General features: G+C 39.6%; 2 protein-coding genes across 3 annotated transcripts; one reads left to right on the top strand and one right to left on the bottom strand.

The window, feature by feature from the left end:
• Window positions 1-2,178: 2,178 nt before the first annotated feature.
• vtna (vitronectin a) lies at window positions 2,179-8,557 on the top strand. The gene is made up of 8 exons (XM_017490533.3): window positions 2,179-2,330; window positions 4,166-4,285; window positions 4,407-4,640; window positions 4,841-4,980; window positions 5,704-5,860; window positions 6,005-6,160; window positions 6,239-6,727; window positions 7,568-8,557. The coding sequence occupies exons 1-8, from the start codon at window positions 2,270-2,272 to the stop codon at window positions 7,687-7,689; spliced, it is 1,479 nt and encodes a 492-aa protein (XP_017346022.1). The 5' UTR covers window positions 2,179-2,269; the 3' UTR covers window positions 7,690-8,557.
• A 17-nt stretch (window positions 8,558-8,574) lies between these two features.
• scarf1 (scavenger receptor class F, member 1) lies at window positions 8,575-20,034 on the bottom strand. Of its 2 annotated transcripts, none has more exons than XM_017490531.3 (11): window positions 19,719-20,034; window positions 19,417-19,475; window positions 19,173-19,274; window positions 13,353-13,884; window positions 12,882-13,100; window positions 11,919-12,047; window positions 11,726-11,829; window positions 11,520-11,628; window positions 11,277-11,401; window positions 10,054-10,179; window positions 8,575-9,926 (listed from the first exon to the last, which is right to left on the bottom strand). In XM_017490531.3, exons 1-11 carry the CDS (start codon window positions 19,826-19,828, stop codon window positions 8,851-8,853), a joined length of 2,691 nt encoding a protein of 896 aa, XP_017346020.1. In that variant the 5' UTR covers window positions 19,829-20,034; the 3' UTR covers window positions 8,575-8,850. The 2 variants fall into 2 exon arrangements, with proteins under 2 accessions (XP_017346020.1, XP_017346021.1); XM_017490532.3 differs by having other exon boundaries at window positions 19,417-19,449.
• Window positions 20,035-20,077: the final 43 nt, after the last annotated feature.

Genomic DNA, 20,077 nt, shown 5'->3' with positions numbered 1-20,077 from the left:
TCGTATAATGAAATAAATAACTGATTTACGTGTTCATATTTACAAATGAACTGAGGAAATATCAGTAGCTGAATAGCTGCAGAATAGCAGACTGTTCATCTGCCATGTTTTGGTCTTCTTGCCCTGATCATGAAGGTCTGAGGCGCTTCAGCAGACCTCAAAGAGAAATCTTTTTTTTGTTTTGTTTGTTTGTTTGTTTCATTGTTTGTTTTGCAGTGATAATTTTTTCCCTGCTAGTTGGCTCATTTTAACGCGCGGTTATTTCTTGATGTGTTCTGTTGCTGTTCATGACACGTGGATCAATAACGTTATTGATTGGGGAAATGTGCGCATGCGCATTGTGCTGCGTTCACAAATGTCAGGTCCAATGTGACAGAAGTGAATCAGCAAAATATAAAGAATCTGATTAAAAATTCAAATCGGAGGACATCGCCTAACTGTATGAGTGCTTATATTTGTTTAAATACTAATCCAGCTTCTATTTACATTTTTAGGTTGAAGGTTAGCAACATAACCAAATCGTGCTTTAAATTTATTATGTGAAATTTATTATGTGAAGGCTTTGGAATTTTCTATTTGACTTTTTCCCCTTCCCTAAATTCTTGGAATGACACCAGTCATTTCCATCAAATCTTGAAAACAAGTACAATACGTACACATTTATGTATTCATCCATCCACCCATGCATTTTCTGTACCGCTTATCCAACCCAGGGTTACGGGGAGCCTGGAGCCTATCCCAGGGAACTCGGGGCACAAGGCAGGGGACACCATGGATGGAATGGCAGCCCATCACAGGACACAATCTCACGCACACTCATAATTTGGAAATGCCAGTCAGCCTATAACATATGTCTTTGGAAATGGGAGGAAACCGGAGTACCTGGAGGAAACCCCCAAAGCATTTGGAGAACATGCAAACTCCACGCATACAGGGTGGAGGTGGGATTCAGACCTCCAACCCCGGAAGTACAAGGTGCTAACCACTAAGCCACTGTGTCCCCTAAAGACAATTTATGCCTTGTGCCAGTGTTTCCAGACATAATAGAGAGAAACTTTGTCAACTTTGTTTCGAATGTACAATGATTATGTGTTTTGCTTCAAATAATTTATTTAATTAAAATTAATTTATTATTTAATCATAATCTTTCTTAGATATTCTTATGTGACAGTTCTTTTGAATTTTCCATTAGTCGGTAAGTGTTGATTCATTTTCCATAAGAGCAGCTCTGACAGCAGTTCCAGCTGCAAGGCAAATCACAGGTTTATATTAATGCACTTGTTCAATAAGTTATTGTTTCTATAGTAACAATTTACACAGGGATTTGTATGGCGGGCAATCCACATAAACAGATACATAAATTAAAAACGTGTGTAATTGTTGATATTGTGAAGAGTTTTGTGGAGATGTTTATTCAACATTTATTAAAGTATTCTCCTGTGTCGGCACTTTGTTATAGTGCTCTTGGTAAACCAGCAATTGTACGTTTACTGACACAGGATAGTTGCGGTTAGCGTGACAAGCTGCCTTTTTTTTGTGAGGGCAGGGGGATTACTTAAAAGAGATTTGAAGGGAGAGGAGAAAAAATATACTTTTTTTAACTGTTACAACATAAGTAATAACAGGAACTAACGTGTTCAACAGCATCAAATTATATAAATGGATAAACTGACATGTTCTTTAATAAATGAATAATTGAAACTGTTGACAATTTGCTGTGGTATTAGAGGACACAATGTCATTGAAAAATCCTGCTTCTTGTCAGGCTGTATCACACTACCCTGTCGTTGATTATTTTTCTTACGACGGCATGTCTCATTGTGTTTTAGTCCCTACATACTACACTAAGCTACAATTAAGGAAGTGAAAGATCAATTGGCTGAAGTGTCTTTTCCATCAATTTTCTGTAATGCTCAATGAATTTACATTAAAACATTTGGTGTTTTCTTTTATTAAAAGCAACTTACAAAAAAAAATCCAAAAAATAAGCATTGAATAATATGTATTTCAACTTTGACTGAGAATAGAAACTACTGAAACACTATGTCTCCTCTACTACTCTAAAACAATTGAATTATTTTGATAGACATTTAGTAAATTAACTTAAAAAGTTGTGTTAAGTCACTGTCTATCTCTGTTTAATGATTAACTGTTCTGAACTCATTCTGACGGGTCACGTAAACAAGATGAGTGACGTCTGGGTGCACTGATCAGCAGGCCTCATTTCCCCTGATCCCTCAATGTTTCAGTGTTACTCTCGCTGACAGACATGAAGCTTGAGCTGCTGCTCCTGCTGCTTGCACTGCTGCAAACCGGCCACACCGCAGAGGGTAAGTTCATTTTCATTACACTGGAATCCTGTCACATTGCTTTTAAAATACGGTTTTGTTTGGGAATATTTCAGTGATCCTTTAACTCATTATAGATTAAGCTAGGGCCACCAATACTGTAAATAATTCTCTGAAAAATCTTAGAAATACAGAAACACCTTTTTAACCTTTCAAACTCAAACAGAAATGAAATATACTTTCATGGACAGTGTTTCACTTTAAAACTTTATTTCTTGTACATTTTTTCTTTAAACAACACCATGACATAGAAATAACAGTGCAATGGTATTATATCATATTTATATACAGTAATATTATGTCAATGACATTTATATATAAATAATAATGTTTGGAAACAAAAGGGGCACATATCATCTTTGTGGGGGTCATATACAGTACCACCCCAATTCCAAAAATGACGTTGCGTCAAATGTAAATAAAAACAGAATGCAATGATTTGCAAATATCATAAACCCATATGTTATTCACAGTAGAACATTGAAAACATATCCAATGTTTAAACTGAGTAAATGTACCATTTTAAGAAAAAAATTGGTAATTTTGAAAAGGTAATTTTGAATTCGATGGCCACAACACGTCTCAAAAAAGTTGGGACAGGGGCAACAAAAGGCTGGAAACGTAAGTGTTACTAAAAAGAAACAGCTGGAGGTTAATTGGCAGTAGGTCAGTAACATGACTGGGTATAAATAGAGTATCTTAGAGAGGCAGAGTTAAGATGGACAGAGGTTCACCAATCTGAGAAAAACTGCGTTTACACTTGTGGAACAAATTTTTAAAAAACGTTACTCAACATAAAATTGCGAAGATTATCTCACAATATCTCATCATTTACAGTACATAATATCATCAAAAGATTCTGAGAATCTGGAGAAATCTCTGTGCACAAGGGACAAGGGTGAAAATCAATATTGCATGCCCATGATCTTCGGGCCCTCAGAACAAACATGATTCTGTAATGGAAATCACTGCATGGGCTCGAAACCACCTCCAGAAGTTTGCTGTGCCATCCACAAATGCTGGTTAAAGCTCTGTCATGCAAAGAAGAAGCTATATGTGAACATGATCCAGAAATGGCACCTCTAAACTAAAGAGGACTAAAGAGGAGAGGGACCATCCAGCTTTTTATCAGCGCTCAGTTTAAAAGCCTGCATCTCTGATGGTATGGAGGTGCATTGGTGCCTATGCCTATTAGTGGTAAAGAGCAGTTTGCACATCTGGAAAGGCACCATCAATGCTGAAAGGTATATACAGGTTTTAGAGCAACATATGCTTCCATCCAGAGTCCATCCCATCTTTACTTCTGAGAGACTCTGCCTCTGTAAGATACTCTTTTTATTCCCAATCATGTTACTGATCCGTTACCAATTAACCTAATTAGTTGCAGAATATTCCTCCAGCTGTTTCTTTTTAGTAACATTTTTCCAGCCTTTTGTAGCCGCCGTCCCAACTTTTTTGAGACGTCTTGTGGCCATCAAATTCAAAATTTCCTTATTTTATCCTTAAAATGGTACATTAACTCAGTTTAAACATTTGATATGTTTTCTGATATGTTCTATTGTGAATAACATATGGGTTTATGAAATCTGCAAATCATTGCATTCTGTTTTTTATTTACATTTTACACAGTACCCCAACATTTTTGGAATTGGGGTTGTATAACCATGTTATTGAGTTTGGTTTATATGGTAAAAAAACATTACAGTTTGGCTTTCAGAGGCATATTTGGTGTCTGTGTTGGTATAGTGTTCTGTGAATTGTTTAATACGGGTTTAAACAGTGCAATGTTTTCTGTGTGTTCTGCCTGTGCATGTCAGAGTCTTGCATTGACCGATGTGATAGCGGCTTTGATGCAACCAAACAATGCCAATGTGACTCTTTATGCAAGTACTACAGGAGCTGCTGCACTGATTATGCGTCACTCTGTGACAATTTGAGTAAGAGTGGAATCGTTTCACCTTCCTTTTCATGCTTATTTTATGAAATAGCTGTTTATTTTAGTCAAGAGTTTTGAATGGAATAAAGGACTGCAGAAGTATAATACTTGTACACCCACAGCTCGTGGAGACACTTTTCCATCTTTCCCTGAGGATGAGGTGAACAGCTCGGCCGTGTCACCAACACTCAGTGGTGACAACATAAACACAATGACCCTGCCTTCATCTCTTATCAATCAACCAACTGTATTCACTACATCTCCACTAACCTTGGACCCTGACGCTGAGGTGTGCAGTGGCAGGCCGTTTAATTCTTTCATGCAACTCAAAAATGGCTCACTCTATGCCTTCAGGGGTGAGTGGTCCAAATCAGTTCATTACTTTAGCAAAAAAAAAAAAAAAAAAAAAAACACATTGTTGAGGGTTTTTTTTTTTTAAATTAATATTATTGCTGGTTAATTATAGTTGCTCTATTCAGATGAACAAAACAGGTTTGCTTTGTGGTTTTTAATTCTTGGAGTGTGTATAGTAGTATATTTTTTTGTGTGTTAACAGGAAAGTATTTCTTCGAACTGGATGAAAGGGCCGTGTTGCCAGGTTATCCAAAACTCATTGAAGACTTTTGGGGGATAAAAGGTCCTATAGATGCAGCATTTACACGCATAAACTGCCAAGGAAAAACATACATCTTTAAGGTTTGGAGTCCTGAAAACTAAAAGTGGATTCAGATTCAGCATAAATATACTTGCCATTTGGTCATCTAGATTATTTCTTTATTTTCCCCCTTTACATTTTCCCTAATGTTCCAAACAAAAGTATAATGCAAGTACAGATACACAGACAAATATAGCAAACCATCATGGAATTACATACCTAAATCAACAACAGCAATGGGGGTGCACATTTCATTACCTAATGAGAAGTTGTAAAAGACAAAGTGTGTAAAAGACAAAATGCAGCTTGTTATGTTACCAAAAAAAACACAAAGTCCATGAAGAATTTCTTCAAAAGATTTCAAGTTAGAGCTTTGCCTTTGTCTCTTACAAAGCACTGACACTGGAGCCTGCTTCAAAAATACTAAAGGTCTCCTCACAGACAACTTAACCATATCAACAATTACCCACATTTCTTAATTGGTTTAAGTGGCGAGTCACCCATGAAAAGTTTAGTGATCTGCCATTATAGAAAATTAAGCAACCCCTTCTGACCAATCAGAATTAAGAATTCAATAATGAGGTGGTATAAATTATATTAACTGAGTTTTCATTTAGAGGTGATGGGAAAATGTAATTACATATGTCTAGTTTTCCAGTTGATGTTGAATTATTTATGTCAACAGCCCTTTTCTCAATTGATATTTTGTTAATCAATGTGTTTAGTAATAATTCTGTAATCCGAAGATATGCACTACTGTCTAGGGAAGCAAGTACTGGAGGTTTGACAATGGACTCCTGGATGAAGATTTCCCAAGAGATATCTCTGTTGGATTTGAAAATATCCCAGATCACTTAGATGCTGCCTTTGCTATCCCTGCTCACATCCACAATGGCAAAGAGAAGGTCTACTTCTTTAAAGGTCAGAAAAATACATTTCATCAAAATGCTTTCTGTAAAAAAAAAAAAAAATTTTAATAAAAATACAGTTCTACTTATAAGTATACATCCAGATTTGTTATAATTACTCCACTTTGTTCCTCTTTTTCAAAACTACCACCCTTAGGTGACCGTTATTATCAGTATGAGTTTAAGCACCAGCCATCCCATGAGGAGTGCATACAGATGTCCAAGATCTTCCCGTCAACACTCTTCAGAAGATATACAGATTTATATTATGATCGCTGGGCAGAGCACTTCAGCCAACTCTTCAGTGGATTCAGTAAGCTTTTGAAACTGCATGTAACTGCAAATAAAGCTTATAATACAAATTGTAATATGCTGTGTTTCTTTTTTCCAGTTGAAAGCCAACATGGCAATCACTTCATTAGCAAAGACTGGATTGGTATCAAATCCCCAGTGGATGCAGTGCTAGCTGGAAGACTGTATGTCTCACCTAGATATTTACAACGGCCCAGTAAGAGGCGGCAGGATCAACTGGGGGGTCAACATCAGAATCAACAGTGGAACCAACAGCTGAACCAACAGTGGAACCAAGACTGGAGCCAACAGTGGGACCAGCAGTGGAACCAGCAACAGTTGGGCTCGCGACGCAGACAGAACCGATCTCCTTTCTGGGACACTATGGGTGAGAGAGGTGTTGGCATCAGGCAGGAATTCAGACAGATTTTTGACCAGGACAACTGGAGAGATCAGGACAGACGTAGGAATGGCTATCAACAGCAGTATGACAATGATTATGACTACAAATACAACCCTTCTGAGGATGCAACATTCAACCGAATCCGCTGGAGCCGGCCACTACAGAGTGTCTACTTCTTTAAAGGAGGTGAGTTTAAGCTCCCAACTTTCATTGTAATGTATTTTTTGTAATGGTGTTTACAACGTATGCACTACAAGGGAAAAGGTCATTTCTTCTGAATGGAAGGTTCAGCTATGTCAGTCACACTCACTGCTAATAGGTACATAAAATTGAGCCATGCTTTCCATAGTATGGGTTGTACTAAACAGCTCAGTGACATTCAATGTGCCACTGTCATAGCATGCCACCAATCCAACAAGTCAGTTCATCATATCTCTGATAGATAGATAGACAGATAGACAGACAGACAGACAGATAGATAGATTGATAGATTGATTGATTGATCAGTGCCATTACAAGAATACAACACTTCAGGACATGCCATTATAGGAAACTAATCAACTTCAGACATGAACCCAGTTTTTATTATTTTCCTAAAACAGCTTCCCCTTAACCCTTACTTAATTACTATTAATGACACATTTATTCATTTAAATAAGGAAGAATATTCAACATATTTTGTGTTCAAGGACTTAACTAGCAAGCTGTTGATGTTGATTTAAATGAGTTTTTTATTAAAGGCAGATGCACTTGGAGGGTAAATCAGTAAAGCTTGTAAATAATAGATCCATAGACAGTGCTACTATTAATTATGAGGCAAATCTACAGTATACAGTACATGGTGCTAAAAAGTGTGAGAATTTTCATATGAGTCACGGACATCTCTCATCACTTTAACACATTACTCACTTTTTCATTTAAAATGACTCAGTTGTATGAAATTTAACCACCAAAACTGTTAATATAGGATATTACCGGAGTGTACATTACAGGTCTTTCTCTCCTTCTGTTCCAATTCATCTACAGATCAGTACTACAGATTCAATTTACAGACCAAGCGAGTTGACTATGCCATTCCTTCGTACCCCAGACCAATAAGCAAATATTGGCTGGGCTGCAGTAACAGTCCAGGAGCAGAGAAAAGATAAGTCTCTGTAAAATAGATGTAGTACAACAGTTATTGTACTTAGTGCCTGTGATGATAAATATGTACCATTTTATGATGTGTAATTAATGTAAAGCATAGCATATTTTGTAGAACATCATCAGTACAATTTCAGTAAGTAAACAACCAGTTTCTAAATCCAAATGTAACTAATTTATATGGAAATTGTTGTGTAGAGTTATCGTCAATTTCTGAACGCAGATGGTGTAAATAAGTCAACCTGTATTCATAGATAATCTCTACTGATTTATTAGAAGTGCTGTAAATATGTTTGTGCATCTGTGATTATGGTTCTGTGATCTGCAGTGAAATATTCATTTCATTTAACCTGGCGAGGGAATCATTTTCACATAAAGCATGATTAATAGTTAAATAGTCACATTGTCTTCCATCCTCTCTGGGAGTAAGTTTGATCAAATGTACTGTATTTGGACCTTGAGAGAGTTATTTCAGGCAATTTGCCTATAATATGCCTCTGCATTAATAGTTTCCACATTAATGCCACAAAGCCTAAACAAAATAAAGGAACTCTTCCCGGTGTTTTTATTCCAAGAGATTTTTAATACCAGTCAAGAATGAAATTATGATATTTATGGGTTAATTTGTCCCATTGTAAAGCATTGAAAGTTGAGCAATGAGATTATACTAACACAACACCTTTCCTTTTAGAGGAAGCGCTCGCCCAAAACACAACTTTTATTTATCTGATAAAAGTTTTCTTGATCGTTGTGTACTGCCTCATATAAACAGTACCTGAAATTCAGACACTAAAAATATACTCTTCCAGATTGCTGAGTCATATTTCAATCGGCTGTCTTCAAAATCATTAAATATTCATCATCAATAATACACTTCTTAGTGTGTGAACTCTTATTGTGTAATCTCTCTTTATTATCAAATAAATTAGAGTTGCATACAAAATCACCCCAACTGTGTTGACAGCTAATTTTGGAAGATTTATAAAGAGAAATAAAAGTTATAAAATACATACAGAGGGGAAAAGAAACAAACCAGTAATCTAAGAAGTACTGCAAGTAGGAAAAAGTGTGGGAATTTGTTTCATATTGCATACAATAATACAGAAATAGATATATACTTCTAACATTAATCAACTGAAACATATAAGCATATCAACTACTCAGTCTCATGAATGATTTATATAAACATTTTCATATTTGGGCTCTTCATCTTGTACTGTCAGAGTCTCATTAGTAATAACCTCTGATGAAGTAGACACCTCCTCTGATACAGCCACTGTCTCATAGATAGCGTCACTCTTAGTGTCTGAGTCAGAGACTGTTCTCGTGTCCATGTCCCCCCCTGAGACCTGCGTAGTGCTTTCTGGGACATTCCTGAGTATAGAGGACAGAGGTCTCTTGGGGACGCTGTTCTCCTGCAGCGACTCTGCAGCCCCTACTGTACATGGAGAGCTAAGGGAGGTGTGTTTTCTACGACTAGGCTTCCTCATGACAACATCTGGCTTTCCTGAAATAGCCGCCTGCTCCCACAAGCTGGCCCGCGCCCCCAGTTTCCTCCGTGGGGGTTTTGTCATGGCTGCCCCCTTACTTTTGGGCTGTACTGCTTCCTCTCTATGTCTTTGGATGCTGCCCAGCCTGCGTAACATGGCCTGCACTGGCCCCTCGGAGCTCAAGTCTGCTTTCGATGCCCGCAGAGGCTTGCCTACAGTCACATAAACAGTGGACACCTTCTCTGTCCCTGTATCCATCTCATGCCCCTCAGACGAGGGCTGTGACTGTAGGCTCTTCTTAGTGTTGGATGGAGCATGCCGCCTGCTGCCTGGTACACTTAAATGAGTCCTTGACGGGGTGGAGCCGTTCCTCTCTGGGTCTGCCTCAGTTAAGGAGTTAGCTTCTTGTTCCTCTGAGGCTTTCGCCTCATCGCTTGTCTCATCTTTTTCTCCTTCGGTCTGCCCATGGCTCCCCTGCGCTCCCTGGAGGTTGGAGAGCATCAGGACTCCCCATGGAGTTTTGGGCTTGCGGGCAACCTCCTGAGTCGAGCCACGCCGCTCTTTCGGGCTGAACTTGGTGCCTTCCGCAAAGGAAACAGAGGGCCGCTTGGACTTGGCAATGCTAGAGGTCCTTGGTATGCCAAAAGCCAGAGACATGTCCTCGCTGCTGAACGTTGGTGGCTCAGATAAGAAGTTACACTTCGAGCCCATTTCCTGGAACTGGAGCTCACCTCCTGCTACAGCTGGGATGTCTGTAAAAAGCAGAGAGCAAATTGTTTAATCAAGTGATACTTCTGGGGGAAACTGAATGCACAGGTACTATTTCCCAAGAACACCAAAAGTCAGGGGGTTAACAGAGTGTGAGCAGAGCCCCAGTACCTTCTTGTGGAGGGACACAGTACACGGCCTCACCATCCTCATCAGTCTCAAAAGAGTCTGAGACCCAGCCTGAGGGGGGCTCGATGAAGCTGTGGTTAAAGGTGAGCTCTGGATCATGGTGAGAAACTAGCAGCACAACAGGGAACATTCGTTGTCATAACGAAGCACATGGATGACTTTATTTACTGTTGAATAGCAAAATATTTATTATACATGATTGAGGCATGATGGTAATATCCAGTAATATCTTATATAAATGGAAGGAACATGCAAAGGAGATACAAGAATGGAAAAATATTTCCTAGGTGAGTAGTGTGTTTGAGTCGAGCACTAGTCCAGGGGTTCCCAAACTTTTCCAGGGCAAGGCCCCCCAAATGGTATTAACATTTGACCGAGCCCCCTTTTTGCAAGATGTCTTTAAAACACATAAAAAATACAGACAATGAATATATCCCCCTTTTTTATTAATAATTACATCTTACATCTTTACATTACATTACATTATTAATTGATTGTGTGTCTGTGTGTGGTTGTCTGAGAGTGAGAAAGAGAAAACATACATTTATTTTTCACACCAAATTGTTGCGCCCCACGGACGCCCCCTGGTGGCCCCCACTTTGAAAACCACTGCACTAGTCTACAAAAGGTAATTAGCAGCACTGATGTACTGTATTTGTGTCAGTGCTGGTAATTTGATATCAAATCAATATAATGCTGTGCAACAGAATACAGCATATATTCATAGTTAATCTCTTCTAATAACGCAAATATCATATCACATTTTACTTTCTTACACTGATGCTTCTTAAAAGTGACAGACCTTTAAATAACCCTATTCTTTAATGTCATTAAAGCATTTTCCTTCTTTCATCATTTGACCCATATACAGACTAGTAGCATGTGGCCAACAATGATTGCAAAATATGCAACAGGTTAAAAATAGACTACTGGACTTTGATTAGTAAACATAAGTACCTCAGAGATTATATGCAAATTAAAATTGGAAACCGTGTTCACATGTTCTGACCATAATCATAACAGAAGAGAGGTTAGTTACTTGAGTGACACATTTGAGCAAATCAAAACACAAAAAAATTAATTGGAGTTAATTAGACAAAATAATTTAGCGATGCACACTTACTGTTGAGGCATTTGACTGCCCTAGCTATAAAATATCGTCGGTTGTGCAAATCATTTAACAGCTTTTTAAAAAAGAATCTAACCTGTAACCCTGGGAAGCCCAGAGGACCAGAGAGTGAGACACGGCATGGCTGAGCCCATGTTGGCTAGCACTGTGTAGACATGATGCTTCATTCGACCTGTCGTGCTTCCATCCCCTATTGCCACTCTGAAGATTAACAGATTGTTTTAAACCGTGTCCACACTGGCAGGAGGAAAACTAAATGTAGATGTTATTTGGTGTAAGACAAAATTATGTTATATTTATCTAGGTCGAAAAATCAAACCTGTCCTTCCCATCAGCTGGACTTCCACAACAGCAGCAGCAAAACAACAAGGCGAGGATGAGAACCAGCAGAGGAATCAGAAGTCCTGCTAGAAGTCTGGCTCGACTGCCTACAATACACACACACACAATGCTTGTGTGTAATGTATAGATTTTCACTTTAACAGCCCAATGTTTTATACTGGCAAAAGGGTTTTAAAGACGTACTGTAGGGACATTCTCCAGTGGCAGGATGGCACGCATCACCTCCACAGTCACAGGATGACGAGCAGTTTATTCCATACATCTTATCCGGACATGAACTGTTACAGCTGCATTAGCAACAGCTTTGAGTCAGTTCCATTTAAATCACTGTAGTTTACAAGCAGCAACACTCTCAAATCATCCTCAGCAAACTTACCTCTCACCCTGAAAGCCAGGATGGCAAAGACAACTTCCTGTCACATGATCACAGCGACCGTGATAGCAGGGACTGCACAGGAAACGGCAGCTGTCCCCAAAAGTACCACTGGCGCACAGCTGGTCACACCTGAAAGGGAAGTGAAAATGTTAGTACAGAATTTCCAGTTATCAGTGCGACGCTATACTCTACTGCTATATGTAAATGTTTTTAAAAACAATTTTTAAAGGCTTGTCCTTTCTGTTTTTATATTATATTATATTGTTTATATATAATATAAACAATAGTTATAATGTCTATACTGTTATACTCTCATTTGACAGTTTATTAGATACATCTAGCTTATACCTGCATTAATGAGCTTTTTTTAATTAGATATACATACAGACACATTGTAGGTCCATATTTATTACTGGTTGTTGGTCATCTGTTGCTATGCACAATGTGTCAGTCCTCCTCTACAGTACACTGTCCATCAATGGTGGATCGTTCTCTGTATAGCAATGACACTGACATGGTACTATGTGTAGTGTTGTTGCCTGCTACTGTGTTGAGAACAGTTTACTAGGATAACAAATCCAACCATCAGCGGTCTTTCATCTATAAGTCAAGAGGAAAATGAACACAAATTGTGCATAGAAAAATGTGCCATATTCTCTAACTGTCCGCTCACAAAAATGTAGGTGTTTCTAATAAAGTGGCCGGTAAGTTTAACAGTAACTCTGATACATGCATACATAATACAGTGCAATGCTGTGCTGAGAATGATACACCACCCGAGTAATATCTGCTCAGTGGTGGTCCACCAATGATGGACAGATCTGGTCTGGCAAATTGTGCATAGCAGCATACGAGCTTGCATCAGGCACTGTGCACCTACAACCTGGTGTATAATAACCGACAATATAAAACAATTCTAGCACTGAATGTTCATGGATGCAGCATGCAGATGCACACTGATACCTGGGTCCAGTCCAGCCAGGTTCGCAGTGTGCACACTTTCCTGTTACGGCATCACAAGGGTCCCCTTTCCTGCAGTGAGGACACACCTCCTGGCACCAGATGCCATGGTAACCAGATGGGCAGGGCTGATCACACCGTGTGCCGTTCCATCCCGGAGCGCAGGAGCTGCACGAGCCGTCCAGTTTAGAACACGGTTTACCTCCTTCACAATGTCCACAGCTGTGCTCAGACACACACAGAGTAACAAACACATAACACATGCACATGATATAAGCATCTCCACTTATGATGGAACACAGATAGATAGACAGATAGATAGATAGATAGATAGATAGATAGATAGATAGATAGATACTGAAAAATTAAAGGAATTTGATGGGTAACCACAACATGTCCTTGATAGACAGCAAAACCAAAAAAAAATAGAAAGAAAAGCATCCCATTTCCCATTCCCATGTTCTCTGCAGTCACCTCTCTGAGCAGCCGCTGCCATAGTATCCCGCGCTGCACGGCTCATGGCAGAAGGGGTTCTTGTATCCCGGTTGGCATATACACTCTCCTGTGCGGGGGTCACACGTGCTGTGGCTCAGGTTGCAGATGCACTGCCGATCACAATTGGGTCCCCACCAGCCACTTATACACTGACACTCGCCTGAGTGTTGCAGGCATGGTGATATATAGCAGTTGCAGCGAAGGCTGCACTTCTGACCCCAGTAGTCTTTGTTGCAGATGCAGTGGCCTGTGGCAGGGTCACATCTGGAGGTGCTGGGGTGGCACTGGCACACCTTGGTGCAGGTGGAACTCCACCAGCCCTCTTCACAAGTGCAGTTGCCGTAGACGGAGTCGCAGCGGCCGTGACGTCCACATTTACAGCTATTCTGGCACAGATTGCCCCAGTGGGAAGAAAAGCACTTGCATACACCCGTAGCAGGGTCACAACGGCCGTTAGGGTGACACAGGCACTGCTCACGACAGTCAGAGCCCCATAACTCAGGAGGGCAAGCTGCAGAGGACATGGGTTGAATTATTGAAGCTTGTCTATGTACTGTACATCATAAAAAATAAGATTAAAGTGTGTTCTGATCAACCATGTGGAAATGTTTAAAAGAGTAAACAACTGTATTTGGTAAAGCACTACTGTTTCAGATTGGCTGAGTTGAGTTCAAAGTTCTTGTAAAATACTAGTTCTGTCCATTAAAAAAAAAACCTAATCTTTGCCCCTCTATGTTGCTTAGCAACCAAAGCTTACTGTTAACAGACTACAATGCATATCAGGAGAATTGTTTATTGTGAATATTATTACAAAATATTAAATATTACATTAAATTATTCATTGAACATAGAATTTTTAAATATTTTTTGGCACCATTTCATAAAAGCGTTAAGCCACTCGAGGCTGTGTTACAGTAATTTTATCAGATGTAGGGGTTTAGGAAGGAGGGTTTAAGCGCTGGGCCTTACCCATGATAAAATCACTGTAAAGCACATCCTCTGGTGGTTTATTGCTTGTGTTTTTAAACAGAAAACTCTTCTTGAGTGGATTTTCACTCGGTTCCGGTGACAGGGTACGCTGGCGTGTTTTGCTGCCGCTCCTGTTACCGTTTGGTTTGTTTTGGTTTATTATTTTAAGCCATATTTATGTATTTATTTATTTATTAAATAGCTGCGAGTTTTTTTAAGTTACATTGTCTTTAGTGCTGTAACGATTGCGATGTGGCGGTGCCATTCGATATATTTTGGACTGTAGTTTTTTATTTCTGTGCTTCACCTGGAATAACCTGCAGCGTGTAACTGAATCAACGCCTCGGTCCGGCTGCGTTTGTGGATCGTGTGTGAGGATTGTAGGACTTTGTGCTCGCAGTGCGCTCCGGAGTTTCACTCGCTAAGGTACACTACACGCCAGCTATCGAATCTAAAACAGAACTGTTATTGCCTAGCAAAAGACTCTTACAATCTCTGTCGATATGCTGGTCTGCAACGTCCTAAGCGATATATTCATCGGGGTTTGAGGCGCAGTCTTGCTGTCTCATCCTCTCCTGACATCTATGTCCCTATCTGTCGACGTAAGACCAACAAACTGCTCCATACCGGTGTTGATCACAGCAATTTAATATCAGTTCCCCGCGTGGAGATTAACCCACCGTCGTGTCCGCTTCAGAGCCTGGCTTATGCCGCATTATTCAATGCGCGGTCTGTGAATGACAAAGCGCTGCTTTCATCGGATTTTCTTACAGATAAAAAGCTGGACTTGTTGTTTTTAACTGAAACCTGACATAAAGAAAATGATGGGCTCCTGTTTAACCAGATCACTCCAGCGGGCTTTGGAGTTTTAGATCTCTCGAGGCTATCTGGCAGAGGCGGAGGCATTATTGTGGTTTACAACTTGAAGTTCAACACAAGCGCTGTGTCTGTTCTCCAGTTTTCATCATTTGAATGCCTGGTCTTGAGTATTTCCGCTCCTGTATCCACTATCATCGCTACTGTCTATAAACCACCTAAGGCTAAGGCACATGTAGCTTTTATGGCAGAGTTTGCGGACTTCCTATCGATGTTGTGTATGAAGTTTGACAGAATTGTAATTGTGGGAGATTTTAACATTCATGTGGACCGGAGTGACTCGGTAGCAGCTAAGGAATTTCTGTCTCTAATTGACTGTTTTAACTTCACACAGTTTGTAACTGACCCGACTCATAACAAGGGTCATACGCTGGATCTTGTGATTGCAAACAGCTCATTTGTATCGCAGTTCTCATCTATTGACATTGGACTGTCTGATCATTCAGCTGTCTTTTTTAACCTCGAACTGTATCATTCAATGAGCCTACCATCCGAACAGTAACCTTCCGGAAGTGGAAGTCTATCGATCAGACAGCTTTCTCCAGTTCTGTGGTTTCCATCCTAAGCGATCTTCATCCCTCATCACTGGAGGAGAAAGTTCTGCAGCTAAATTCCACTCTTGCTGCTAATCTTGACACTTTTGCTCCTCTAAGGTCACGTAAGGTCACATTCGCCCGCTCTGCTCCCTGGTATAATGACGATCTGCGCTCTAGAAAGGCCGTATGTCAGAAAATGGAGCGAAAATGGCGCCTTGCTGGACTGAATGTCTACTATCAAGCGTGGAAGGATCTTCTGGGGGATTATCGTGCACTAATGGAGACTGAAAATTCCTCTTACTTCTCTCAGACTATTGTAAACAATCAAAATAATCCCAGACACTTGTTCCAAACCATAAACAGATTGCTTCAAGTTAATGCTGTTAACACTTTGCCTGTTTCTCAGCAGCTCTGTGATTCTTTTCTACAGTTTTTTAATTCTACGATTGTCAATGTTCGCAAAGAAATTTCTGTTAACCATGACTGTGCCACTTCACTCCTTCATCCATCTGGTTTCACTGGTGCTTCTTTCACTCATTTCTCACTGCTTAATTCTGAGGCTCTCACAAGGGAGGTATCCAGCATGAAATCTACCACTTGCATACTGGATCCAATTCCTACGAATCTATTCAAATCGTGCTTCGCTGTGTGGTGCCCTACTATCCTCAGCATTATAAATGAATCACTGGAGACTGGGGTCGTTCCAGCAGTACTAAAGACTGCTGCTGTTACACCTGTACCAAAGAGAGAAAATGTTTCTGTGGATGATTTTAACAATTTTCGTCCCATCTCAAATCTTCTGGTTCTGGCAAAAATACCTCTCAACTCTGCAATCATCTTACAACCAATAACCTCTTTGAACCCCTTCAGTCAGGTTTTCCTAAATTTCACAGCACTGAAACGGTGTTGGTCAAAGTCACCAATGACTTGTTGATGGCCTCTGATTCTGGAGCTACCTCACTTCTTATTCTTCTTGACCTTCGATACTGTGGATCATGGTCTTTTACTTACCCGCCTTGAAAGTGTCTTTGGTGTGTCCGGGACAGTTTTAAACTGGTTTAAATCCTATTTTACTGACCGTTCCCAGTTTATTTCTATGTGTGGCTTTAGGTCTGACACTTGCTCGGTGCTCACTGGTGTTCCTCAGGGTTCAGTTCTAGGCCCTCTACTCTTCAATATTTATCTATCTCCACTTGGGCATCTGCTACGATTGCTTGGCCTTCTTTATCACTTTTATGCTGACGAAACCCAAATCTACATTCACTCTAAAGCTGGTGAAAACATTAATGCTTGTTATCAGTCTGACTGTATTTCTGAGATAAAAATATGGATGAACAATAACTTTCTGTGCCTGAACAGCGGGAAAACTGAGGTTATGCTTATAGGTTCCCGTCATCAAATTCGCAAAGCGGCTCCACTGTCTCTGTTTGTTGATGGCTCTGTTTTAGCGACCGAAAGTAAGATGAAGAAGTAAGATGGTGTAATTTTTGACACTAGCCTCACTTTTGATTTTTTTGTTCAGGGCACTGTGAAGACATCCTTTTTTCACCTCAAATATAGCCAGACTACACCCAATGCTAAACTTATCTGTTGCTGAAAAGCTGATTTGTTGTCACACGGCTGGATTTCTGTAATGCCATTTTAGCCGGAGTTTCTAAAACCGCAATTAATAAACTGCAATATGTTCAGAACTCTGCCGCCCGGATCCTGACGGGAACCAGGAAATGTGACCATATTACTCCTGTTTTGAAGTCCTTACACTGGCTCCCGGTCAGGTTCCGTGTCGATTTCAAGATCATGATGTTGACATACAAGGCATTACATGGATTGGCTCCGCAATACTTATCTGGCTTATTAATCCCTTACACCCCAAATCGCAGACGGCGCTCCTCACAGTGTAATCTGTTAACTGTTCCACAAACACACCTAAAATCTATAGGTGACAGGGCTTTTTCTGTCTATGCTCCTTCACTTTGGAACTCTCTTCCTCCTGAACTCAGGGAAGCCCAGACTTTTGGCATTTTTAAAGCGCTTCTCAAGACACACTTTTTTAAACTTGCATTCGACTGCTGATGTCTTTTTAGATTGTTTTATAATTATTTTTTATTATTAATGTTGTTGTTTTTTTATTAACTTTTATTTGTTTTATTTTTCTGTGGACTGTGATTTTATGTACAGCACTTTGAGAAGCAGCTTTAAAGGCGCTTTATAAAATAAAGTTTATTATTATTATTATTTTGTTACATATATTGGTATTTGAGTCAAATTTATTGCCACAGCACAATTTCATAAAATTTGTCAGTGTTTATGTGAAGGTCATTCTATCTCAGCTCCAGTGTTTGCAAAGTTTGTTTGCTCGACCATTTTAAATTTTCCTATTTTTTTTTTTTTAGTGATTATCTCTATGTATTGACATTGTAAAACCAGGTTGGTTTATTTATTTATTTATTTATTTATTTAACTTGATTTAACTATGAAGGCCATCTTTGTGTCATGGCACACAGCAAATTTTGGTTATACAGCTGTTTATGGAAACCTCAATATCTCAGCTCAGGATAGTCCTAGCTCCTTGGAACTAAAACTGATTTCTAGAGCACATTATAAGGTACATATATCTATAAGGTATATATCTGCAAAATATTTAGCAGATTCTTGTGCCTTAGACTTAAGACTTTACTCCATATGTAATGCTCAAGATTGCTCACAGTTCCACTGTTAGGGTTAATTTATAATGGGAAGGGTTTGAGTCTCAGTCTTAATTTTTTTATTGGTTACCTAGGTAAGTTTATTGTGCATGCAGAACATCTCAGGTTTTTTTTTTTTATGGGACTGAGCAAGTGCAATGTGAGAAAGTGGAATTCCCCTCATTTTCCAGTTGAATATCTCTGCTAGAGGACGAGATATGAACATGAAATTTTCACAGAAATAAGTCCTCTATAGTAACATTCTGCTGTAAAAAATGTGAGTTTGAGGTTGGAGGTAAACTCTGCAGGACTTAGGACTTCGCGGGCCATATTTGAAGAACCAGCCTGATCTATCATGTTAGTACAGGTGTACAGTTGGTATGCCTGAATAGATTTTATACAAATATGTAAGTACAGTGTTCAGTTGGGTGTTGTACAAATAAACAGTTGTTTCTCCTGTGATAAAATCAGTAAGTGACTTCCTCATGAATGAATGAATGAATGAATGAATGAATGAGTGAAGATGAGGGAATTTCCAAAGCGCATACTCTGGCATATTTAAAGATCCTGGTATTTTTTAAAAATGTAGATATAATCCTATGTCAATTTTATTGTTATTATTATTCTTGAGCTTTAAAACTACATAAAGTCATGTATTATTGTACATTAGTTTTGTTTTAATTATTGGATAATATCAGTAGTGTTAGTGTGTGTTGCTTTTAGTTAGCACTCACGAGTTTTACAGTGGAATCCATAAAAGCCTGGTTTGCATCTGCACACTCCGGGATACACACAAACGTCGTTCTGCATGCAGGCATTCTGTCCTTCACAGAGAGCTACAGAAAGATCAGAGTGAAGGTCAAAGTCCCAAACCCAGTCATGTACAGACAGTTTCAACATCAACAGACTAACAGGGTAAAATATTTCTTTTAAAATAAGGACATGGTATGTTGCAGTCTGTTGGCAATGTTTACTCACGTATTGTGCACTCTTCACCCTGCTGGGCCCATCCTAAACAACACACAAGAGCCGAGTCCCTGTTTACGAAGGAACAAGAGACACCTTTTTCTAAATGCTGACATACATAATAGAAAGGAAAGGCAGGCTTGGGTGACTCCTTATATATTATGCTTATGTAAAAGTACATGAATTATTGTCTGGCTTCATTATAATAATTGAAAATAGGTTTAAGCTGTGTAAACATCAGGATTTCACAAAATGACACGAAAAAACAAGCAAGATTAGGAAAAAAAAGCTTTCAAAAGGTTGAATTCCTGTACCTTGGGCTGAGGCAAACATTCCTCCCTGTTGATGAGAGCTTTTGAGTGGAGACCGGAAAGCAGAGGAAGAGCAGTCCCATGCAGGACAGGACAATGTTCAGGCACTCCATAACATTAAACTCTCTAATCTCCACCAGACCACAGGCTCCTGTCCTGGTTTAGGACAAGGCTAGCGCTCAGCCATGTGGCTCCTATCCCGAGCTGGACCGCTGCTCCTCTTACTCGCTCTCTGTATGTCTGCTCCAGGCCTGGCTCTAAAACAAGGCTCGGGGAAACCTCTCCACTTCCCCCCATGAGTTTCCTGGGGAAGTGAAGCCAGTTTCCACCAATTCAATCAGCCACTGGTCTGTTTAAAGACA

Source organism: Ictalurus punctatus, chromosome 17, assembly GCF_001660625.3.
Source record: "Ictalurus punctatus breed USDA103 chromosome 17, Coco_2.0, whole genome shotgun sequence".
Lineage (NCBI taxonomy): Eukaryota > Metazoa > Chordata > Actinopteri > Siluriformes > Ictaluridae > Ictalurus > Ictalurus punctatus.
The sequence above is the reverse complement of the archived record's forward strand: the minus strand, read 5'-3'. Positions and strand labels throughout refer to the sequence as shown.

What these genes read in the sequence shown, in the direction of transcription:
- vtna (XM_017490533.3), top strand. Translation starts at nt 2,270, where the DNA reads ATGAAGCTTGAGCTGCTGCTCCTGCTGCTTGCACTGCTGCAAACCGGC. An exon ending in CTCACTCTATGCCTTCAGGG is followed by an intron (nt 4,641 to 4,840) that starts GTGAGTGGTCCA and finishes GTGTGTTAACAG; the next exon opens with GAAAGTATTTCTTCGAACTG. An exon ending in CCAACTCTTCAGTGGATTCA is followed by an intron (nt 6,161 to 6,238) that starts GTAAGCTTTTGA and finishes TCTTTTTTCCAG; the next exon opens with TTGAAAGCCAACATGGCAAT.
- scarf1 (XM_017490531.3), bottom strand. Translation starts at nt 19,828, where the DNA reads ATGGAGTGCCTGAACATTGTCCTGTCCTGCATGGGACTGCTCTTCCTC. An exon ending in CCTGGCTTTCAGGGTGAGAG is followed by an intron (nt 11,830 to 11,918) that starts GTAAGTTTGCTG and finishes TTGCTAATGCAG; the next exon opens with CTGTAACAGTTCATGTCCGG. An exon ending in CCAGCTGATGGGAAGGACAG is followed by an intron (nt 11,402 to 11,519) that starts GTTTGATTTTTC and finishes GTTAATCTTCAG; the next exon opens with AGTGGCAATAGGGGATGGAA.